The sequence below is a fragment of the Crassostrea angulata genome, chromosome 3, assembly GCF_025612915.1.
Source record: "Crassostrea angulata isolate pt1a10 chromosome 3, ASM2561291v2, whole genome shotgun sequence".
In the NCBI taxonomy this organism is placed as follows: domain Eukaryota; kingdom Metazoa; phylum Mollusca; class Bivalvia; order Ostreida; family Ostreidae; genus Magallana; species Magallana angulata.
In genome coordinates, this window is record NC_069113.1 from 11503546 (window position 1) to 11529216 (window position 25671).

The 25671-nt window shown below is 34.2% G+C and overlaps 2 protein-coding genes across 3 annotated transcripts; one reads left to right on the top strand and one right to left on the bottom strand.

Annotated features, from left to right (window-relative positions):
• Positions 1-1098: 1098 nt before the first annotated feature.
• Positions 1099-6188, bottom strand: LOC128178359 (ubiquitin-like protein 7). Its single transcript, XM_052845482.1, has 10 exons — positions 5959-6188; positions 4211-4330; positions 3714-3793; positions 3502-3586; positions 3152-3209; positions 2780-2880; positions 2577-2644; positions 2057-2128; positions 1772-1861; positions 1099-1352 (listed from the first exon to the last, which is right to left on the bottom strand). The coding sequence occupies exons 1-10, from the start codon at positions 6098-6100 to the stop codon at positions 1212-1214; spliced, it is 957 nt and encodes a 318-aa protein (XP_052701442.1). The 5' UTR covers positions 6101-6188; the 3' UTR covers positions 1099-1211.
• A 52-nt stretch (positions 6189-6240) lies between these two features.
• On the top strand, positions 6241-24371 carry LOC128178357 (uncharacterized). Of its 2 annotated transcripts, none has more exons than XM_052845480.1 (9): positions 6241-6330; positions 12041-12192; positions 12795-12891; positions 16596-16671; positions 22365-22487; positions 22697-22792; positions 22916-23128; positions 23357-23468; positions 23667-24371. In XM_052845480.1, the coding sequence occupies exons 2-9, from the start codon at positions 12060-12062 to the stop codon at positions 24149-24151; spliced, it is 1335 nt and encodes a 444-aa protein (XP_052701440.1). In that variant the 5' UTR covers positions 6241-6330; positions 12041-12059; the 3' UTR covers positions 24152-24371. The 2 variants fall into 2 exon arrangements, with proteins under 2 accessions (XP_052701440.1, XP_052701439.1); XM_052845479.1 differs by lacking the exon at positions 6241-6330 and adding an exon at positions 8610-11183.
• Positions 24372-25671: the final 1300 nt, after the last annotated feature.

Below are 25671 nucleotides of genomic sequence, written 5' to 3' on the forward strand. Positions count from 1 at the left end.
TCCAGCATCCGAAACCTATGGCTCAGATTCAGCATTCAAGCCTGTTTGGTGCATCAGTATCATAAGACGCACCATCTATGGAAGTCTGGTAAAGTTAGGACAAGTAGTAACTAAGATATAATCATCAGAGGGCACCCGTTTCAAAAACTTTAACCAGCTCTGAAAACCTTAACCTCCTTCATCATCTGAAACCTATAGCTCAGATTCAGCACCCAAGCCTGCCTGGTGCATCAGTATCATAAGACACACCATCCATGCAAGTTTGGTGAAGTACGGACCAGCAGTAACTTAGATATTGCTATCAACGGGCACCTGCAACAAAAACTTTAACCTGCTCCAAAAACCTAAACCTCCTCCAGCATCCGAAACCTATTGCTCAGATTCAGTACTCAAGCCTGTCTGGTGCATCAGTATCATAAGACACACCATCCATGCAAGTTTGGTGAAGTATGGACCTGCAGTAACTTAGATATTACTATCAAAGGGCACCTGCAACAAAAATTTTAACCTGCTCCAAAAACCTTAACCTCCTCCAGCATCCGAAACCTATAGCTCAGATTCAGCACTCAAGCCTCTCTGGTGCATTAGTATCATAAGACACACCATCCATGCAAGTTTGGTGAAGTACAGACCTGCAGTAACTTAGATATTGCTATCAAAGGGCACCTGCAACAAAAACTTTAACCTGGTCCAACAACCTTAACCTCCTCCAGCATCTGAAATTTAGGACTCAGATTCAGCATCCAAGTCTTTCAAGTCCATAAGTAGGTCAGGATGCATCATCCATGCAAGTTTGGTGAAGATAGGACAAGTAATAGCTTAGATAAAGGACCTGCAACAAAAACTTTAACCAGGTCCGGACGCCGACGCTGACGGTATAGCATAAGCTCCCCCTGACTTCGTCTCGGTGAGCTAAAAAAACTTGGGATAATATGAAAATACATGTACATATTCTGTTATAGGATCCTTAAAGACTTGCTTGTAGTTGCTGATTCTGGGCCATGAATTTTAGATGCTAGAGGAGGTTGAGGTGTTTGGAGCATCAGTTACGACCAAAATTTGTTTGGTTCAGTTCAGTAAATAACTAACATCAACACATTTTGTTTTTAAAACAATTCATTGTAAGCTTAAGTAAAAAAAAATTCCATGCTATACACTACACATATATACAAGTTTTTTGAATGAACAGTTTTCACTTTAAAGATAATAAATTAAAATTGTCCATCGCCAAACAGCATGTCGAGCGCTGCCTGTAGGTCCCCACCTGTGGCCTGCAGAGCTCGCCTTGCCAAGGCCTCATCTGTGATTCCCATGTCCCTAAGCTGTTGGAGCTGAGTTTGTAACAAATTGCCCTATATTGGTAAATGTATTACAATGTGTAGTACTTGATTAATAATAGAAAAAATTATTTTCATTTTACATTTATTTATATAAACTACAATGATATTATACATGTATAATGTAGAAGCACATATTTCGTTGGATTAAACTTTTGTTGTTTCTGAACCAAATGAAATTTCGTTGGCATTTAATTTTGTCATATCGTAACCTCTAAAGTGTACCACGTATCAACTCTGTATTAATTAATACCTTGGTTAAAAATTTGTCATGGATTTAAATTCGTTGATTTAAAATGCCAACGAAAATAACGAATATTTCTGCTTCTACAGTATGAATGAACCATAAGAAAATCAGAGCTAATTATAACTGCTATAAATTCAGCCTGAACACGGTGAGGGGTTTCTTTGTTCTTTGTATAGTTGGATCTTACCTGGTTACCGTTAGTTGCCTCCTGTGCCTGTCTGATGGCTTGCTGGAAAAAGTCTGCTGTTATTGCACCAGGTAAAATGTTCTGTAATGGCTGAAACAAATATAAGGAACTAAATTAATAGAAGTCTTTGACATTACGAAGTTCTTTCTATCGATAAATGAAGTAACAATCAATTACGTTACCTTGTCATAGACTATTGTCTTATCATTAAACTTCCGAATTTAATGTCAGACTTTACTTTCATCAACATTGATGTATGTGCTGATACTAAATATTTTGACCTACTTGATTAGTGGCTCCCCCTTGAGTTGCTGATGCTAAAGCTGCAGCCAGCTGTGATGGAGTGATTCCCCCTGACTGTAATGAATAAACATCAGAAAATATTCATTCATGATACCAAAATGCCTAAAGACATTGTCATGTTTGGGAGCTTATGGCTAACATTCCACTCCCCTCCTTATAAAAACTTGTGGAGAGTGTTGTGGATTGAAAACCCCTGGCTAGTCAAGACATGCCATTGTCTGATTTACCAAAATATAAAATAGAAAAATTCTAATATAAATCATTTATCTAAGAGCAAGTTTCATAGAAAGGTGAACAAACTTTGTTTTTCCCCTGTTGTTGATTACCGGGTATTTTGTGGTATTGGTACATGTACATGTATATTGTATCCTTGGATATAAATGTAATTCATACACATTTCCATACCGGTAATATCAACACATCTGTATCTCATTTTCACCATATCAAAAATCAACATATTTCTGGGTATAGTTAAACGTAGATTAGAATATAAATTACATACACTTGGACCTGGTCTGTTAGCTATTGAATCGTCTTCATCATCTGACATCTGATCTAAGTAGTAAGAGCCTGAAAAAAGATTCCATGGTTTCAAAAGCATGCCAAAGTACATTTAATCAGGAAATTATGCTATCTGACTCAAAGAAAATTATACATTTTGATGACATATTTGTGATTTATTTTTGATATCACGAGCAGATAAACCTGTAGTGATTCTGTCGGCGTCCCTCCCTGACCCCTCCTCATTGACCACCTGGCATACCGACAAAGCTGCATGTCCAAAAGCAGGATGCTTGCTGACCACTCTGAAAATTGACATTAATTACTGGTACAATAGAGGAATGACTTCAAACATGGGTAACGTGGAAAGTTTAAGAGCAGATGCTGCAGCGGAGTCTTGAAAATACATGTACTTGGAACCAGGGTCAAAATGATCTTTATAAAATCTAAAGCAAATTTTGTGCAAATTATCCACCCAAAATTAAGTCTTAAAAATTATATTTTATACATGTATTGCTATTCGATATCACTGGCAGTTGGGAGATGACCATAAAAACTAGTGTTATAAGAGCTTACTCTTTGATGTTTTCTGGATGAGAGAGTATTGCCAAGAGTTCTTGGTCTTGTAGCATGGCTAAAATAAAAGAACATAGTAAAATCCTAAAACCATTACACTTTTTACATCCTATCACATCTTTATTTGCAACAGAACCTAAAGAAAAGATACATATAATTTAAGATCTTATAGAGTACATTCAAATTACAGAATATTTTAATTTGAAATGTTGACCAGTATTATTATCAGATAAGTAACCGATACTTAATATTTCTTTTTGTTGAAATACTACCAGGAAAATTATTTTTGCAATTTATGAACACAGTTTGATCATATTTGTGAGATCACATCTACATGTAAGCGTACTTACATAGAGCAACTGGGTCATTTTCTAGCCCAGGAGTGGCTGAAATTAAACGCTCTAATGCTTCTGGACTATTCAACATTCTTTCAATCTAAAGGACAAAAAAACATACACTGCAATCAGCAACCAAGTGTGTCATTATAAACTTTACTGAAAAGTTTTCCTCTGTTTGAGAATGTGGTACAAATGGTGAGAATTTAATTCTAGCTTTTACTTACTGTACTTTTACAGGAAGGTTTAAGTAAAGCTGACTGTAATGTTATCACTAACTGCCTCATGGCAGCATCAGACATCTTTTCTGAAAGAAAAAAATAAATAAATGAAATACTTTTAATACACATGCCTTGTCATGAACACTTAGCAAATCTGTCAATAAGAAATTTTAATTTTAAAGATGAAAACTTGAGTGTACTGAGAATGTAAATTCCTATAAAATTTATGGTTTGGTACTTGTGTTCTAGAAATACCCATATTATGTAGGATTAGAGATATGGAAATATATTATACACAATTTTTTTTATTTGAAAACTACATGTAGCATGAAATCATAAAAGTATTTGGTTGCTTTATTAGTCCAAGATGTTGTGATTTCAGATTGAGATGGCCACAGATTTGCATGGTCATCCTAAATTTCTATGTATTATTTCATAAAGGTTAAGTAAGTAAATTTCTAGGGAACATTTCATTAAAGTTAAATCATTGAGCATTTCAATACCTGGAGATTTTGCTGGTTCTTTGTTGTACCTTTTCACCAAATACAAAGTGACTCCATCCTTTAATCCATATGTTTCTAATGGCTTCTGATCATCTAAACGCTGTCCACAATATATAATATCTAGAGAAGAAATAAATCCAATAAAAAATGTTGTCGGTATCAAAATATTTGCAATTAATAGAAATTTGTGTAATTTTTTACTCTGTTCTTGCCTATTTTTTTCTTTTGATGCACAAAAATCTGCACTTATATAGAAATGTTCTTATTTAAAGGACACAATATTATTGTATGAAATTTTGTTGGAGTGGAAGAAAATGTGATTAAAGGAGAGGCTTACTGAACCTTATTCACATTTTTGTTTAAAGCATAAATATTGCTTACTGTATATTTTGAAATAATAATCATGTGTTTTCCTTCACAGTTGAACAATTGTTTTAAACCTCTAAAACAAATGAACTTGATAAATTTTGATGCATTTCTGCAATTGAAATGATGGGGTTATAACAGGGATGGGCGATATAATGACGGACCAGGTCAGGATTTAAACCCAGGCCCCCTGAATCTCCTGTCAGATGCTCTTTCAACTGAGCTATCTGGCACCTGTATTATAATTGTCTGATCTTCACATTAATAATTATCTTCGCCCTCGAAGATCACCCCAGTCTCTTTCCCCTGGCCGGAGTTAACATGTCAGTTCCAGGGGTTGGCATGGCACCATATGTAGTAAAACATCACCTACTTCAATTTAATTGAAATCAAGACTTGTAAATCCACTTCATTATGATATGTACGCTATACAAGATCTAACAACATCCCGTATGGGGTCATCTCAGAGCGACCTTTTAATAATTGACATTAAAATGTCAGCCAATCAAATTAATTAAAGCTTCAATAAACAAGTTTTAAAATGGTTTGTTTGGTTTATTTCTTACAACTCTAATGCTTGGTTGTTTATCATATACATTGTTAAGTTTTTTTCTGAAATTAAAATATATTCCTTTGCTTGCGATTTATGCAAACAAAAATAACTTAAACTTGGAATTGACACAGACTTTTGTTCACTACAGGAGACAATGCAGAATTTTATGTTTATTAATTAAAAAGCAGAAAGTATCCGACCTACCAGCGAAGATTTAGAAAGCAATGATCGATTTCATCAGTTGTTTGAAAGGTCACTCTGAGATGACACATTCAGGATGTTGTTAGATCATGAAAAGGCGAGCGTATTGTAGAGGAGCAGTTTTACAAATCTTATTTTGATTAGAATGAGCCGAATGGGAGAAATAATGAAATACCAGACTTGGTTTCAAACCCAGGCCCCCTGAATCTCTAGTCAGGTGCTCTACCCAGTCAGCTATCTGGTGCCAGTATTTGAACCGGTCTGACCATCACAGCGTAATAAAAAAATACATCACATCATATAGACAAGATCCCAATGCCTCTGAACTTCAGATAAATGCATGTGGGTATTTGTACCATTGACCAAATATGCTATTGGTTTATTGGGTTACCTTTATTTGGCCAATGTAAGGGAAGTCAAATTTTGGGCTTTGGTCATGCTTGTGCATGTGGCAATTTGGTTTTGGGGCAGGTGGCCTATTCACTCTAATTTTCCCATCAACTATGTTAGTAAGCCGGTCACTGATAAGATATTAAACTTTCTGATGGATCATTAAAAGCGGGGGTTAGAGTCAGAAGAATCTCAGATTATGAGTAACTGTGCAAAAATGAAATATCCAATTACTCACCAAAATCGGATACTGGTCTTTTTATCTTCTTTGATATTCCATCTTTCAAATTTTGAACTGAACTTTTAAAATTAATCGAATTTAATTTTACTTTTTCAGATTTTCCTGATTCAATTCGATTGCACACAGTTAAAGTGGTCATTTTTTTTTTCAATTCACTGACAATTGAAGATCTTTCTTGTTTGTCAACAGTCGACAACAAATCACATTAATAACTCCCGAGATGTTCCGAATTTATAAACGTGAATCAATTTGTACATGGAATATTCGATCTGTACTTTCTTTTTCAAACGCATGCGCCTTATAGGAGGTCCGAAATTGCCGCGAAAGACAACATTTACTCTCTCTCACCGAGACTTCTGTTGAAGTTTGGTAAGTTGAATGCAATATATGTAATCCAGGTGTCAGTACGATAAAGATAGTATTTATTTTTAGTGCTCTCTCGAACATTTGACCGTTCTTGCTCTCTGTCAGACTCTGGATAATATAGATTATTGGTTCGGTTTGTATGTAGGACCAGAGACATAAGTAAGTTATGTCTCTGGTAGGACACAGCCCATTCATTTCGTAGTTTTACTTTTATTTGGTCATTCTATTGTAATTAACCCTTAGGCACAACCAACATCCATCGCAAAGATTTACACACAACAGGCCTATCATCTTACAATCATGAATCAACACATTCAAATTAACAGATGCAATGACACTTAGCTTTCCAAATCTATATCCCTGTGTTTCCTATCTTAATACCTGGCTTAATGGATGTAAATGGTGCTGGTCACTTTGCTCTAAAGAGCCAAATCGACCCATGCATAAGCGCCCCAATTTTTTAGGGGGGCGCCCCAGTGAAGTTTAACTAGAGCCCAAAGTACATCTCATGAGTACATCTCATGAGCACTCCGAATGTTCGTTTTATCATGATTAATATTTTTTACGATTTATTTTACTAGCGCCCCTAAATAAGTTATGTCATATATTATTTTGAATGTATTTTTTCGAATGCTCCAAATTGCTTTTCATTATTGAATTTTTTTACAAGCGCCCCAAAATAAGTTTCACTACACAATATTTTGAATAATCTAGATTCCTAATTAAACCTGAGGAATAAACATCTGACATGTTCACAACATGAAACTACGATACAAATTCGGCATTGGGGATTTTATTTTGAATTTTTCTCGCAATTTGATGGAAAACGGTTGAATCAAATTAAGCACTCACGTAAAAAAGTAATCTACAGTATTATGGGCGCCCCACATTTTAACAAAAACTAAAAATGCTGAAATAAAACGATCACGAATAGTTCCATAAACTGTTCTGTTTTTAATCAAAGATCAAAGCCCCCCCCCCCCCCCCGGTTACATTATATATTGTCCATACATCCAGGTGTTGTGTGTTATTCCTTCATTGACATTCGTACAATGGAGAAGTACCTACAGAACAAGGGAGAATCTGCGACCAGAGGAGTAAAATCATGTGATGCGACTTCAACATAGCCTAAGGACTTCTGCAATCCTTCAATGGACAGCGCCCCTGATATTCGCCAGCCAAGATCAACTTGACTTGCTTGCAGATGTCAACACATGATATGTGGACGGAACCTTCAAAGTTGTCTGGCACTGGCATCTGTTCATCCAGTTTTTTTCCATACATGGATTCCTTGGAAATCAACAGAAACAGGTTCCACTTGCTTTTGTGCTAATAAGCCGACGCCAGACTTTGGACTATGTCAGAGTGTTTTATTGGAAAAATTACCATAAAGAGCAGCAGAAGAACCTATCATGGCGGACTTTGAAAGAGCAACGTGGGCAGCATTGCGGAAAATAATTCCTGGGAAAGATATCATTGGCTGTCATTTTCATTGGTCCCAGGCTGTATGGTTGAAAGTACAGGAAGTGGAGTTGCAGGTTCAGTACAGTGAGGATATCAATGTATACCACACAGATCACAGCATCTTTGCTCTGCCATTCCTGCCAGTCGCCAATGTGCAAGCCGGTTTTGATAACATCAGAGCCAATGCTGTGGCCAACGATAAGCTGGACCTCTTGTTAAACTACGTAAAACGCTATTGGATGGACCTTTCCTCCATCCACCAGGAATGTATACAGAAAGGAGACACAGACCACTTTTTTGAGCTATTCTAGCTATTATATACTTGACATATAAAGTCGATTAATTACAAAAAAACTGATCTGACATTCTTTTTTCTATAGTTCTACTACCGGTATTCTTTATTTTATAACTGACCAGAAAAGGTGGGCCCCTCGCTCTAAATTTGCCAATGTTACATTATGCACAAAGTTTGTGAAAACCTGTTTTGAAGAAAAAAATAATTACCAATGCACTAGCTTGTATGGAAAATTCATTAATGTATGTATGCGCTATGCGCATTGATGATGTTTTCCAGTTAATTTTACCTTTTTTGAATGGAGACGAGTGGAGCACATGAGCATACAAAATCAAGAAGACTATTTTCTGTTTGTTGAATTAAATCAATTAAACACCGGTAATATGAACTCTATTTATCTTTCAAGGTTATATTCTTAATTTTTAACCGGGTTTTCCAACGGAAAAATCCGGTTATTAAAATGGTGAAAATGGCGGGCGGATTGGCGGGCGGGCGGCTGCCAAAAGGGTACCCTCATTGTACGGATAACTCCTACAGTTTTCAAGATAGGAAGTTGTTCTTTTGCAGATCAATTGTACATATCTCAGAGGTGTGCATATTGCTAGGATTTGATTTCTGATAATTTATCGAAAAAATACAAGCTTTTGAACTTAGTCATTTTTTGGCAAAATATTGCATATAGGGTACCCTCATTGTACGGATAACTCCTCCTACAGTTCTCAAGATAGGAAGTTGTTCTTTTGCAGATCAATTGTACATATATCAGAGGTGTGCATATTGCTAGGATTTTGATTTCCGATAATTTATGAAAAAAATACTAGCTTTTGAACTTAGTCATTTTTTGGCAAAATGTTGTATATACATGTAGGGTACTCCATTTCACTGGATAAGGGTTGACATGGATTATGGATACAGTTTACATAAAAGAAAACCCGGTTTGCTGTCATATTGACAGCTTTTCACTTGTCTATATTTGTATAGTTCTGTTAGACTGGTTTACAATAAAAAGGTCATAGCTTTGTGGAAAGTATTTATTTTAGAAATTCACATGCTATAATTAATAAATAGTGATAAACAAGAAGACAGAGAAAGGTACCGGTAGTTCCAGATGCTGAGTGCAAACAAAAAAGCAAAAAAAAATTGATGCAAGTATGAAAGAAATTTTTCTATACCAATCAGAAGCGCAAATATCCCAAATAACTTATTCATATTAGATAATACCAATTTAACAAGTTTGAACCATTATTTGAAATATTTATAGTCTCCTGTTGCTTAAACTGGCAATTTCAAATTGCCTGAAAATGGTTAAATATGTGAAATAATTAGGGCATTGTGATTAATTTCTTTAAAAAATGCTTTCTTGCATGGAAATAATATAAGAAATCATGTGATGTTTGATTGGAGAGCAGTTGTTGCTTTAATTTCTGCGATAGTTTACCTTTGTTAGCTCCTACTTTTTGAAAGTAATATTTGCAATATTTCAATATTGTATTTTTAGCTCAGTTTGATTGTTTAGATGTATATTGATCTTCAAATTTTAAAAACAATTACATGGATTAAACCATAAAAAGATCAAGTGTGGAGGAACCTTAATTAACTTGACCAAATTTGGTGTAGCATCGTTAGAGGAAGGGAGAAATAAATTGTGAAAATAGATATAAAAATCCCAGAACATAATTAACGACACTTAGCTGGCAAATCGAACCATGTTTTAATTTTTGGTGGTCTCAATTTAAGGACTTGGGTTGTCCTTTAAAGAAATTTTTTGGAAATCCTCTTAAATAGATATTCATCTAGCTAGGACTAGATTTTTGAAGGCTTTCAAGTAGTACTTTAAGATACATGTACAAAACTTACCACTGACAAAATTATTTTTATCAAATGAAAATTTCAGTTTAGATGCTACATGTAATCAATCTGCACAGTTTTGAAAAAATCAGGCATGTTGAACCCCGTAAAAATTGAAATTAAAAAGTAATGAAAAAGTTTATTTCTCCAAAAAAAATGCTATATAGATATATTTTAGTTTAAAATAGGTAAATGACTTGAAATGTACAGGTGTGATTGCATGTACTGTGGAATCATTTAATTTCATGGGGGCCAATTTTCATGGATAGTAGGATTTTGCTTATTCGTGGGGATGTAATTTAATGGATGCATCGGTTTTCAGTTTCAGTGTGAAAAACTAAATCTTTTATAATTAGTTTTTCTGGAGGATGTAAATTCGTGGGTGAGGGTTACCCACGAAAATTGAGCCACCTCGAATTCTAATGATTCCACAATATATGAGTGAAGTAAAGTGAGATAATTGGATCCACCCCTAGGATTTTCTCCTCACTCCAGTGTTACTTAGTGCATTGTCAACAGTGCTGCATGATTTGTATGTCACTACTGTGTGACATTTATTATACATGTATGCAACCTGCATCCATCTTTTTAAGGGGGCCACACATCAAGGAAGTCCATCATATCTTCTCTGTTTATTTATGTGTAGCTCACGTCACTGACCTTATTTACAGTGACCATGCTTGAGGGTCAGTCTGACCTGCTATAAATAAATTCTTGGTTATTGGCTGTCTGTATAGGACTCGATCAATTTCATCACATTCTGTCCACTGCTGACCAGTCTCTTTTTGGTCACATCGGAGGGACAGTTTGGCCTTTGTTTTTTTTTTGTGTAATATTGGCTTTTTATAACTTTAGCAGAAAAAATTGGATGACTTTTTAAACAAAGGTTTTAAGGATATTTTGTATCTCTGAATGCATCATTTAGTACACACAGTGTGTGGTGACTGATTGATTATCAAGTGTACATTAAGATTTCTGAGCTGATTTCATCAAGACCTGCATCTGTTTATTTGGACACAAGGAACTCTTGAGTAATTTTCCTTTGTTGGATTGGTGACTTAACATTAAGTTTCTTATTCTGCTGTATCCTATTTTTGGATAAAGTGGACACCGTCACTTCTGATTGGTTTAGCTGACCAGTGTTTTTTCCCAGTCATGATTACATAACATTGATTACTTAATATTTGGCTGGACTCGATTGTACCAAACGTAATTCATGTACCATGGCAGAACCTTTTACTCTGAAACGGTAGGACATACAGTTATTTAAAAATATTTAAAGAGTACATGCATATGCTGTTGATAGCTATTGTTTTTGTGTAAAATTTTATGAATGTTTTAAAAACTTTTTTAAGATTTCAAATCTTGGAAATCCAATTCCAATAGTATCCAGACAAACAGTAAAATCTGTTAAGGAAAAAACAAATACTTTTCATTTTGTTTTCTTATTTTTAAAATTGTGAGTGTCACAGTGTGCATTTTTGAAAAGCAGTGCTTGAATTGTAAGTTGACCCTTGAGTAGGGAGAATAAATATGGTTATTCTTACTTTTAGAAAAAAATTATTTTTGCTGTAATTGAAATAAATTGTCAATATTGATTTCTACTACTGCCAGCTTTTATTGCATGCATATATAATGGTATATATGCCTTTAAATATTTTTTGGGGGAAATGAAACATGAAAGAACAAAGAACTTTGACACAAAAACTGAAAAGAAAAACTTTCTGGTTTTAATAAAAAAAAAGATTGTTTATTGTTGTTATCTTTTCTACACCAATGTTTCTCTGAAACTAACGGTGAAATACTAGTATATTGATGTTTCTCTGAATGAATCTGAAGCAGACTAATCCCCCTCCCATAATAATTTGCAGAGGTTTTACGACATTGCTACTTGTGTGTATGAAGTTGTGTTTGTGTGTAAGTATGTTGGAAGTACTTGCCCGACCTCACAATATATGGTTGTGTTAGAGGAATTAAGATGTATTAAATGATCGTCTAGGAGTTCAATGTAGAAATGGTCTTTCTTTTTTCTCTCATGATATATGTTAGATAATCATATTTCCCTAAACATTGATATGTGATGCACTGAGAATATTTTTTTGACAGATTATTAAAGAGGAAGAACATGGAGTCTGTGAACTTGGAGATGGATGAGATTTTTGAGGAGGACGAGGATTTCCCCACCGTAGGGGCACTGCCGGACTTACCCCAGGACAATGAGGGGATGGAGGAGATGGGCCAGGGGGAGGACCAGGATGGTAACACTTTCTTTTATATGGATTTAGGGAGATAAATGCTACAATGATAAGCTGCCATTCAATTTGTTTCAGTTTAGTTTTCCTCAGTAAAAATGGTGTGTGGGGATGGGGGGGGGGGGGGAGGGGGCTGCTATATATCAATAAAAGAAATAAATAAATTTTCATAAATCAAGTGATTGGTTTTGATTTTTGAGGAATTTGAAATGATTATATTAACTTTTCTTTGATTTCTGAAGTAAAATTGCAAAATTTAAAAAAAATCTGTAGAGTCTACATCATCAATTCTAAAAAATGTAGCTCTTAGTATGTCATCAAATGTACATATATTTTATTCAGATGTCCCTGAAATCAATTAAGCACAAATATCATTCCTAATATGAAGAAAGGGGGTGGGGATGGAAATGTATTTAACCGGAATGATAGGAAAAAACTCTTACTTAATCAGTATTTTTTTTCATTTTTCAATTCTTAAAGTGCTAATATTTCTTTCAAATTGTATTATAATGTACAAGTAGTTCAACAAACAAAAATGTTGGTTAATTTGTAATATATATTTAAAAAAAAAGATTCCAAGAGTGTTAATAATGTTTCTTAATTTATAGATAACAGTGCTGAAGTTTTATCCAGATTAAAGGATTTGTCAAAAGGAGCAGCTAAGAAGGTGGTCCGCAGACCCCAACCCAAGCTGGACGCCACCAGGTAAATAAACATATACTGAAAGAATGTATCCACATGTAGATATATGTATTGGTGACTAATTATATAGTTATTTCAAAGCAATTAGGGCTATGTTGACTACATGGAAATAATATTGAAAAGGATTATAACTCGATCCATACGCTATTTCTGGATACATTCAGTGTGTAATGGGAGCTGTACTTAAAAGTTATTGACCTTTTTCTTATCGCAGTCAAGTGACCAAATGACACAATGTTTTTACAACCTACAATGTAATAAATCTCAGTGCAGAGAGGGCCGGTGTCAGAAAAACCTCCCAAGTGTACTCTTTGTATACAGGTAGCCTTCCCTCTTCACACATAGAAAGCCCCAACCAAAGGCTTACAATGTCTGATGGATAAGAAATGGCATAGATTCCTGTTGTGTATCCCAGAGTGTATTGTTTATTATCTTATATTTCCCTTTCTCTGTTTAAGGTAAAAACATTTGACCTGGTCAAGAGGTCACCCAATCAGTGTTTATTTTAACTTTTATCTCCGGCCAGTGTTTGAACAGGGAGACTAAGTCTGCCAGTGTGGTCACTTGTAATGGTCAACTTCATGACTATCTGACTCCCTAATCCCCGTCCACTTGTGTTAGTAGGACTTGATTATGTTTATCAGGGACGGGCCTACCTATCGGAGAAAGCTGTTCCAAGAGTTCAAATCCTCATCCAATAACGGAGAAAGTTGTTCCAAGTTCAAATCCTCGTCCAATTACGGGGACACTTAATTACAACAAACTATGATCACTTTGTTTTCAATTCTCTTTACAAGAATTAAAATCACAATTTATAATATGTAAATGTATTGGTCACATACAAGCACAGCTATGAAGCATGTCTTCAAAAATGGTCCCATCAGTGGCTGGTAGAATTTGCTGTGTCTTAGCCACCACCAATAGCTTTTAAACATCTATTTGGAGGGTATTTTATGATGAATTCTTTCAAACTATACTTCAATAAATAAAAAAATACTTTTGAACACAAAAAGGCACATTACATGTAAAATGGATGAAATTTCTCATTGAATCTGCAATAAAGAAAGGATTGTTAAAATCCCAATAGAACATGCTGTTATATAGGTTTAGAATCATGATTTGCAGACCTAGCCAGTCACAATTAATTTTATTTTTTTGGTTATTTTTCTGTATGCTAGTTTCAAGTGTACATTATTGTTAGAGCAGGAATATCTGTGGATTTCTTCATATATCATTATATGTATATGATAAATGGAATAATTTACTCAGTATGAAATGAGTAAGTATCCCACAAATAAGACTGAACTGGACAAAATAGAAAGTAGTGAAGATTCCTCATACAAAAGTATCCCTATGTGTTTTATTGTGACAGGTGCAAATGTATCTGGTTAGGTATGGCTAGGTAAATCTGTAACAGGTGTTTATTTTATCTGGACAAGAAGTCTTGAACTTACAGTTATTTATACGCTCAGACTACTGTTAGTGTTGCATCATTGACACATTATGGTTGATATATATTGATATACGTCAATAGATTATTGGCTTTGTGGACGCGACCAGTTGGTTTAGATTTGCATGACCAGAGTGTCTTAAGTGAGTGTTGAGTTTATAGGGTTTCTTTAACCTGTTCTGAGACACAAATTTGTCTTATATATCAAATGTTCATGACTACAAAATTAGACTTCACAAATTACTAGCTCAGATGTTTTACAGTAATGTACCTTTTGTCTATGCTTGTATTAGAGATGATCTTCAGTTTTGTTAGAAAACAAAGGACTATATATGATAAGGGCCTAAAATGGCCCCCTAAAATGAACATCATCATTTTACTATCATTCTTTGTTTTCTTAGTACAGATATGTATGTGATGTGTTTACAAAGTATTCATTTTGGTTGAAGTGCCCACAATTTAGAAATATGACATTGTAAAGACAAACTTTTCCCGCCATTTTTGCAATTTTAGCGTAAAACAGCTTGTTTTCAAGCAGTTTTTCCTTCTGAAAACATATAGCGCATTCTTGAACAAATAAAATATTTTAATCAGAGATGTATCTAGCCAAGACTAATAAGTGACAAAAAAAATTTCCTTGTTCAAGCATGCGCTCTATATTTCCCATTCGTAAATAGATAAGAAAAATGTCAAATTTTGGCTGATTTTGATTGAATTATAGAAATGGCATCGCTTCTGACGTCATATACTACCAATGAATGCAAATAAATCAAATAAATAGATGAAAAATATATTTTATATCAACTCTTCTAAAAAATTAGTTAACATTTTATTGTACCCGAAACACTTTAAAAATGGCGAATTATGGGGGCCAAATTTAACTCTTATCATATAAAGTTCTTTAAAGTAACACTTTTTTACAAATTAAAGAGCAGAATTATCATGTTTATTTTTTTGCTTTTTAAAAATATTATTCCATGGTACCATCAATTGGGGCATAATATCCTAATAATCACATTTATGTGAAGTTAAACTAAGTATTCAAATTCAGGTTTTTTTTCTTTCATCTGACTGTTCTTTAAGATGTTTCAACAAAAGCATGGTCTTTCTTTCTAACAAGAGCTTATCACCCATTGGGGTGTAACAACCAGATCGTAGACTTGTCTCTCTCTTATTCAACACATTTAGACTCCCTATTCAAATATAATCCATGCCAAGGGTGGAAAAAATCATTACGATAAATTACAAGAGGTGCTTTAACAATTATTATGCAAGTTTAAATGTCAAGGTGCTCTTGAATAGTTCTAATGGCTTTCGTGTAACAAAACAGTCATTTAACTGGTCAACACGGCCATTGCTTTATAAACAAGTTGGGCTTTAACCAGTCGGTGTGAGGAATGTGGGCAGAGTCAACAAAGCCCTCTGATGTGACCAGTTCATTAATTCTTCTACTCCTCTTGTTAACATTGGCCAGACTCTCATATACCACACGTATTTCTTTCGTTAATACATGTACATGTATATACAAAAGACAGTGTTTTATTCACAGAACAATATTTATCACTTGTCATGTCCCATGAGAATCAGAAATCGATGGTGGGGGCATAATGTTTTGTGCTCTCTGTCTGTCTGCAAAAACTTGAAAGCTTGGCTCTGAATTTTTAAAGGAGCAGGTCAGCTCCTCAATTGTGGCATACATATTTCATGATAAATACAGTTGAACTTCGATATCTTGAACACTGATTTCTCGAATACAATGGATATGTGAAAGTGATTTGTAAGTCCCAAACACTTATTTTTTAAGTACATTGTATTTTACCCTCGATATATTGAATACCTGGGTATCTTAAAGTTTATAAACAGTTCCATCTAGTTCGAGACAACGAAGTTTGACTGTAAATTCTCTTTCAAAAGGAATCTGCATTCATCTGTTTCTCTCTGATTAATAAATACGGGTATATAAATAATTAATCATTACTGATTAGTTTGGCAATGCATATAACTGTAAGGATTATTATTCATCCTACAAGGACCTTGGTAGGTGTGTAGTTTTTTCAACTGAAGGATAAAATGATGGGTTGACCACATTGTGATGATGATATTGTGAATATTTTGCTGTCAACTAAATCTGTGTTCCTCATATAATCAAATAGACCGTTCAGAAACAATTTTCGTATTTAAACTGATCCTCATTTAGGCATTAATTGCTTTAATCTTTTAGTTTTGATTTTTATTCTAGTCTCATTCTCTTTTTCAGACTGACTGGTGAGAGAGGAATACCTATTTTACCAAAGGTTTTCCAGGATGTCAAGTTCAAAGGGAAAGGACATGAGGTAATATTAAAAGCCAAGTTGTATTCAGGCCATTTCATATTCAGGAATGCCGGTAACCAGTTGGGAATGAACCTGTCCTTATTAATATCCTTGAACTTATGATATATAACTTATCATAAAGCTGGTGCAATCATCTTCAACTAATTAGTGCCACCATAAAATACCAGTAATGCTTTTGAAGCCAATATTCTCTAAGTATTCGTTTAAATTCATAAATTAATGTGTATTTGAAATAGCTGATACAAAGCAGCACAATTAAAAGGCTCTAAAATATTTCTTCTTTTTTTTTTAAAAAAACTTTAACTGTATCCTAACTGTTGGAGTCAGAAGGTGGTGGGCAGGTGTGATCTAGAAAAATGCCAAAAAAAAACAACAACAGAATGAACAATAAATGAATTTTGTAAAAATTTTACTATTGCATTTGTGTGTGTGTGGGAGGGGAGGGGGGGGGGGTCCTTTTAAACCAGTGACATAGATTTAAATCTTCAATTATAATGATAAAACTGCCTTGTTAAAGGCGGAACATTTTAAGCACATCCCCTTTTTTACCTGTACAAACTTCAAAATGATGCTGCTTGTCAATCAAGTTTAAAACAATAGCACCCAGTTTGATTGATGTTATCGTCCGAGCGTGATCTGGCCAGGTCCGTAGATTTCTGTTTACTAGCAATTAACAATGTTATCTTCGATATCTTTCGTCATGTATTGAAAGGGGGAATTAAAAATTGAATTTTTAACATTACCAGTATTGAAAATAATGAAAAAAAAATTATTTTCAGTGATTGAAACTAGGCAGAATTTATATTATATTATGTTGAATGTATGTGACCTAATAAATTCCAAAAAGATGCATGAGCAGCTCAAAAACATTTTTAAAAAATTTCTTTTTAAAACAAATCTATGAGCTACTAAAGCTGTATAAAGCTTGGTGCATGAAAATGTCACTCCATGGAATACGAACTCCATTAATTGTCGTCGTATAATGGCTGCCTTAATTTATACATTCCACATTCTAACTGCCCGTATGGTTTTCTTAAATTCGTATACAATAATAATTGTCAAAACTATCTTCTTAAACAATGTTAAGTGCTAAACACAATGTAGTGAGTTATATTTTTATAGCAGAATTAATTTTCTGCATTTTTACAATTGTGTTTTACACATGTGTGCTAAGAGAAAATTCGGATGACACATAACATTTCCAAATAAAATCGCTATGTATGGTCATTAGAACAATAAGATATTTAAACTAAGACCAATTCTGACTAATTATTTATTTCCTGTGTATTAATTTGCTTCCTGAGTATAGTGATAAGCAGCGTTCACGACTGCAGATAAACTGCAAGCCCTGGAGGCTTTCACACCTCTAATAATTAAGCCCCCGCCCTGACCTGAGGTTTACCACCTGGTAAAAATGTTCGGCCTCCAAATACATGTAAAAGGTCTTGCAAGGCATGCAAAAGGATCATGCTAATTCAACAAAAATTATTTTTCAATAAATAAACCTTTGATTTATTATCAATCTTTATTTGGGATTGATCTATATGAGTATGATATTACCCTGTGGTTTTAAATAGCCTTGTAAAAGAGAAAAGTCCATTTAACCTCAAAAGTACTTTTAACATCAAGGACAACCTCTGAGGTCAAATAAGTCACCCCACCTCCTGTAAGTGGCACTGAAGAGCCAGAGGGATTCCCTGTGACCTCATCACACACATACCATTGTAATGGCTGGAGGCTGCTTGTGTTACAGCTAGATAAGTGATCAATGAAGCTGTTTATGCTTGCGAGAAAGGAAGCACTCTCATAATATGACCTATAGTTGACCACAGCTTGCTAGATAATCAGGATGGAACTGTTAACTTTTACTTACTGAGCAGAGGCAGATGAAGTTATTGTGTACCCCCTTAGCTCCCAGTAAGAGTACATGGCTATTGGGAAGGATACTTTTCTGTTTAAGAGGGTTAGGTGGTTGTAGCCATTTTAGACTGTATTGCTATCCGTGACACAAAGAGATCTGTATACAGATATAGGAGATATAATATCAACATTTAAACATAAAACATTTAGATTTTTTCTCCATGTAATGATATAGTTTATTGCAAAAGATCACAGTATATCTGATGGGTAATTTGTTGAGCAACCAGCCTCCTTAATTATAGTATAAATCTGGCCCCACTGTCACCAACTTTCCTCAAGTCAATACTTGGCCTCAAATCAATGCACTTTTTAGCTCACCGAGACGAAGTCAAGGAGAGCTTATGCTATACCCTCGGCGTCGGCGGTGGCATCGGCGTCGGCGTCCGGACCTGGTTAAAGTTTTTGTTGCAGGTCCTGTATCTAAGCTATTACTTGTCCTGTCTTCACCAAACTTGCATGGATGATGCATCTGGACCTACTTATGGACTTGAAAGACTTGGATGCTGAATCTGGGTCCTAAATTTCAGATGCTGGAGGAGGTTAAGGTTGTTGGACCAGGTTAAAGTTTTTGTTGCAGGTGCCCTTTGATAGCAATATCTTAGTTACTGCTGGTCCGTACTTCACCAAACTTGCATGGATGGTGTGTCTTATGATACTGATGCACCAGACAGGTTTGAGTGCTGAATCTGAGCAATAGGTTTCGGATGCTGGAGGAGGTTAAGGTTTTAAGAGCTGGTTAAAGTTTTTGTTGCAGGTGCCCATTGATAGCAATATCTAAGTTACTACTGGTCCTAACTTCACCAAACTTGTATGGATGATGCGTCTTATGATACTGATGCACTGACAAGCTTGAATGCTGAATATGAGCAATAGGTTTTGGATGCTGGATGAGGTTTAGTTTTTTGGAACAGGTCACATGTTTTATAGATGATAGCTTGCATAGTTGATTTAACTTTATTATAAATTAAATGCAGAGGTTGCTTCAGATGCAGAGCCTGATCTCCATTATCAAGGATGCTAAAGAAATCTCCTACCTCACTCAAACCAGCTCAATAGATAGATGTGTTTGTTGATAAATGATATAACATGATTCCTATGATATAGTATTGTATGATATGAAACAATATTGTTTGATATGATACAATATGATATCTTATGTTATATTATAAAAAGTTATACGATAAGATATGATATTGTATCAATTTTTTTGATATTTTATGATATGATATTGTATCATGATATTGTTATGTATAGTATTGTATATTATGATACAATATTGTATAATATTATATTGTATTTTTAATTTATTATTTTATCACATGATACAATTACATAAGATATTGCAAAATATAATATTGTATCCTATGATACAATATTATATATTCTATAATATTGTATCCTACAATATTGTATAATATGATATTGGTTTCAGTAATATAGAATTATATCACATGAAATTGTATAATATGATATTGTAATATTATATAATATTGTATCATACGATATTGTATGATATGATATTGGTTTATATGATATTGATATATGATATATTATCATATCACATGAAATTGTATCATATGATATTGTAATATATATTATTGTGTCATATGATACAATATGTATAATATAATAATGTATTTTATAATATTTTACTTTATCACATAATATTGTATCATTTGATAAGATACAATGTTGGAATCAAATTATATTGTATTATATGATATAATATCATATAATGTATCAAATATGTTTCAGTGTCATTCAATACAATATCATACTATATTATACAATATAATATCATGTTTCAATGTTATGATGTATTATGTAATATGATATTGTAATATGATACTATATTGTATTATATATTATGATATTGTATTATGTGATCAAATACAATAACGTATAACACAATACAATGTCATATTATACGTTACAATATCATATCTCATCATTGTTTATTACGGTGTTTTATTGTATTATATGATATATATTGTGAATATGATAGGATGCAATATTTGATTTTATATTATTGTATTGATTAACACATGAACATATGATTATCATACAATTTTTTAACAGATGATATATGATATTGTGTCAAAACAGTATCAATGAATATCCAAGATCATAAAGTATGATTTTCATATAGTATGATAAAGGTGGTCTCATAAAGGTGATGTCTCATAAGGGTGATGTCTCGTCTCGGTGAGCTTTGTAATCTATGATTACCTATGTTTATATAAGGATTTGAGTTGAGGACTGAATTGAGTGATTGAAAATTTTGGTGATGGCGGGGCCAGGAAACACATACCAGAAATATATAGAGTAAGGCAGGGGATAAATTGATATTACCGAGCGCAGCGAGAGGCGGGCAAAGCCCACCTCGCGAAGCGAGGATTAATGGTAACGCGTATATAAAAGAAAATCAGTAAAAAATGAAAGTTGAATCAGGGATACTTAGGCCAAAAAATATTTCTTCCAGCCCTGGGCGCCGCCATATTGGCAGCCATTTTGTTTTTAAAAAGTTAGTTCGATCATTGATTGACTGGTACTTATCGATGTTTATTGCCCCTAAACTCGATTAAATAAGTTCCAGTGTTTCAATAGAAGGTAATTTAAATTAAAAGAAATTAAAAAGGAAACCAGATAAGTTTCAAAAGTGCTTCAATCAAGAAACACGACTTGTTCTATGTATGTCTTATCAAATTTTCAGATGGAAAAAAAACTACATTAACGTCAAGAAACTGATCTTTTAGATTCTGAATAAAGTATTCAATTTTATTACATTGGCATTCATATGAATTAAATTGATGAACAATGAAAGAGGAAATGAAAAAAAATTCGGAATCACGTAACTCTCTTCGCTTATTTCCGAAGAAAAAACTTGAACGTTTTACGTCTGAAATATGACGTCATAATGTAGACTGAGCACGCGACGTTTAGTTTAACTTTGACGAATGATTTGAGTAGGCAACCATGCTGGCTGATCCTACTTGGTGCGATTTAAATAGATTTTATTATACAAAAATCAAACTGCACTGTGTTATATCTGCGCTCGGTCCAACGGTCACATCGTTTACATATTAAATATATAACCAGTATACCTCCATGTCTTGAGATTCGGAGTAAATGTGTCCTGGTGTCTCACAATGATTTATTTTGTGTAAAGACAGAATTCATTCAGTTGGTCAACCAATCTGTTTGACATGACTGGTACCACACAGACCCACCTTGTCTGTAAACCACAGCTTGAAGGGATATAAACCGTTTAGATGGAAACTGTTCCTATGGTTTTGACCACCGCCAGGTGTGGCCATAAGGTCGGGCCTGAGCTGAGGTTTATGTATGAATGTCCAAGTCAGCAAGGTTATTTTTGATTTTGTTGATTGGTCAACTATAAAATCCTCAAAATTTTGTGCTTTTAAAGGGCTGGTTTAGTATTTATTAATCTCCTTTAGAAGAAATATAAAAAAAAAATAGAAAAATATTCAAATGTTAAAGTTGAAGTAATAGAAATTCAATATATAATAGCGTTAATAATCACATCAAATTTTTTTAAGGACGGTATGATTTGTTGACCAATCAGCTTCCATAAGATAAATCCACTGTAACAATTAATTATCCGGCATTTCATGATACTGTTACAGAAATGTTGTTGGTATCCAACATGATCTTTGAAGTTGACAACAGGACACGAAGCTTTCATGACAATGGAATACAACCACATGTTAAATGGGTAATTCATGGTTATAATAAGGTTTGTGTTGTTACAGGCCAGAGATCTACAGATCATCATGCGATACTTGGAGCACTGGGCTCACCGCCTGTTCCCTAAGATGCCATTTGATGAAGTATTGGAGCGAATTGAGAAGCTGGGCACAAAAAATGAAGTCAAAGTAAGATTATCTACACCCATCAATATTTTATTTACCCCAACTGAAATGCAAATTGTGTACACAACTATTTGAATCTCTATGAGTGACAGATATGATGAAGAAATTCTACTTGCGTGACTTTGACAAAATGCATTCACAGGCGTGTGATTACTCAGATCATTAAGTCATGTATGTTCCTTTGATTGAATTCTCATTTCTCATTCATGCAGACTTGCATAAAGAGAATGCGACTTGATATGCCCATTCTGAATGATGAGTTTGTGGGAGATGATGAGGAGAGAGAAGAGGGCATCCCAGGGTCAGAGGTCAGTGCATGTAGTTTCAATTTTAGAAATTTATTCCTGCAGCGAGTTTGTTGGTCCTAGAAACTAGGGACATAAGGACATAAATTGTAATGGTTAAAGAAATATCGATTTGGTAAAATTTAGGCTATTGATTCTGATGCTGAAGAAGCTTTGGAGGAGCTGGGGAATGAGTCTCCCACACAGCGTAATGGGGCCAGTCCCCCATCCTCCCAGGAATCCCCAATGTCCTCAATGTCTGGTGGAATGCTAGCGGCCCAGCTGTCACAGCCTCTGTCCTCCACCCCCTCAACATCCGGCAATCTCACCCCAGGGTTCAGCAGCCCGGGGTTATCTCAGGTGAGTGAATTATGTATGTACTTGATAATGCAGGCATGTTATAAATATACATGTACTGGTTAAATAGCAAATCCTTAATAAGAATCACACTATCAATATTTTTCTTGTAAAGTTTAGGTTCAATTTAAAAGCTACAGAGTTGCCAATTGATTTTTTCTTTCACAAGAAATTGTAAATAGTATCTTAATTTCAATGAATAGCAGTTAATTGAGATGATTATATTAATAGGGTCTTACTCCAGAGCAGAGAGAGAGGTTAGAGAGAAATCGGCAGATGGCATTGGAAAAGCGAGCTAACAAAGGTGGGGGAGGGGGATCTCAACATGTGTTCAAGACTCCAGGTAGGGTGGAAATTTTTGATCGGCCAATTATAATTATTATTTTGATATTCAGGTTGAACTTTTGATTGACAACTATAATCATTTTGAAATTTAGACTTGGCTTTCGGTTGGCAGATTATTTTGATTTTGATATTTATCTCTGATTTGTTGTATTTTTAATTTTGCACGAGACTATAAACCATTTTTGTCCTCTTGCAGCTATTCCAAAGTCCCCTGTACGGCGCCTGGCCTCACACACAGTTTCTAGTCCCTCACAAATATCCTCCCCCATTCTACAGTCACCTCCAAAAATGTGCAGCCATGGAAACATTCCCATCAATAATACTGGTAACCAACCCACCTTTCACAGCCTGGTGACGGCCAACAACGGTTCAAGTTCCCCGGTGAAACCCGCAGGCAGCAATCTCACAAACGGCAGTCTTCAGAGTCATCCAATCGGGGAATCCGTCTCATCTCAAGACAATGAGATGAGTGAAGTGATCCCATTGGTCAATGGAAATAAAACTGTAGACAATTGTTCTGACAGCTCAGACATGAGCCAGACCATTCCACTTTTGTGTAGTCCAGGGAGAAAGACAGGGGAGACAAAAGATTATAAATCAAGGTCAGGGAGTATGGACATTTCATCCAGTGACCAGATGTCAGAGGAAGAACTTCTTCTACATTTGTCGGAAAGTGAATGATGTCTTGATGTTGTAAATATTTTTTAAAGATGAACTACAATAAGTGGAATGTAAATTTAGAATGTTAACATTTATAGTCATACTTTGTTAACTGGCAGGGTACCGATATGATATTCTATGATAGTCAATAAAATATTACTATTGTCATAATGTAACTAAGTATATCTACCTTGGCTAGTTGTGTGTTTGATTGTGCCTTTCAATATTAGGTTTTTTTCTCTGTCAGAAAATCATTATATTGCATGAGTTAACACAAATGTTTGATGCTCTGTGAGAAAATCCTTATATTGCAAGTTAACATAAATGGTGGAAAAGGGACATCACCCATTGTCTTTGCCATGACCATGATATTGTTTTAGACACCGGCATGTTAAAAAGCAACACATGCATGATAATATCTCTTAAAGTACTTAATGTAGGACATGCAATAGGGCAATAGTATTAAAATAAAATACTGTCATTGAATACTGTTATTATGACAATCTCTATTGGTAATGTTTGTTAATACATTTCATAGATTGCATCATCATACTGTCATGAAAATAACCTGATCATGTGTAACGGTGGACGTTATTACCAAGGTACATATATTCCTCTGGCAAGGAATACCAGTATGTTTAAATATATTGATATACCTAGTATAACAGTCAACTCTGACAATACATGTAAATAAATTAACTGTATGTGTCGTTGATCTGACCTTTTATGTCCTACTGTAAATGTCTGCAGTGAGAAGTAGTAAGTCTTTAAATCCCTAAAGTTGTTAAATAAGAAGTTCAGATTTAGCCTAGATAATGCTTTGTCAGCATCCCATGTCAAAGTGGGAAAGTATTTAGAATGTTTTATTTCAAAACTGTAATGTTAGTGCCATTGAATTCAAATATGTAAAATATTCTAATGAACTTTACTACAGTTATATATATTGTATATTGAAGGAAGAAGCATGCATTGTTTAAAATGTCTACAATTTTCGAGATATACTTTACTTTTCATTATTTAAATGTGAACAAGTTGGGTTACACTAGTGCTTTACTCTATGATAGGAAAACCTATCAACCATGAAAAGAATGATTTTTGTACTGTTGTATAAACTTATTTTTATTTGCAATAAAAAAAAAATGACTTTCATGAATTTTATATATTGACTGAACTCTCATCTGAATGCTGGCAGCAAAGAGAAGCTATAAAATGAAAAAGATTTTTATATGTTATCACATGGAATATGGATTATGAAGTACCAGTTAACCTATATTGCACTTAGAGCTATTTAAAGGAACTTGGACACGATTTGACTAAAAATTTTCAAATTTTATTTTTCCATTTTAAATGTTTATACTGATAAATATAGAAGTTTATAATGCTATGTCAAAATTTGAAACTCAAATATCAAGTTATAAGCAAGATACAGACTTTATAATTCTTTGTTTTGTAAACAAAACTCGAATATTGTCATTTTTACATGTTCGTTGTATTGGTGTAAATTTCAATTAAATGTAACTTTTTTCTGTTGATAATAGTAT

Excerpts from the sequence above, each read along its gene's own strand:
- LOC128178359 (XM_052845482.1), bottom strand. The coding sequence starts at position 6,100 with ATGACCACTTTAACTGTGTGCAATCGAATTGAATCAGGAAAATCTGAA. Across the intron at positions 4,331-5,958 it reads AAGACCAGTATCCGATTTTG|ATATTATATATTGTGGACAG; the intron begins GTGAGTAATTGG and ends TTTCTTCTCTAG. Across the intron at positions 2,881-3,151 it reads CATCCAGAAAACATCAAAGA|AGTGGTCAGCAAGCATCCTG; the intron begins GTAAGCTCTTAT and ends GTCAATTTTCAG.
- LOC128178357 (XM_052845479.1), top strand. The coding sequence starts at position 11,158 with ATGGCAGAACCTTTTACTCTGAAACG. Across the intron at positions 12,892-16,595 it reads CCCAAGCTGGACGCCACCAG|ACTGACTGGTGAGAGAGGAA; the intron begins GTAAATAAACAT and ends TCTCTTTTTCAG. Across the intron at positions 23,129-23,356 it reads GCAGCCCGGGGTTATCTCAG|GGTCTTACTCCAGAGCAGAG; the intron begins GTGAGTGAATTA and ends TTATATTAATAG.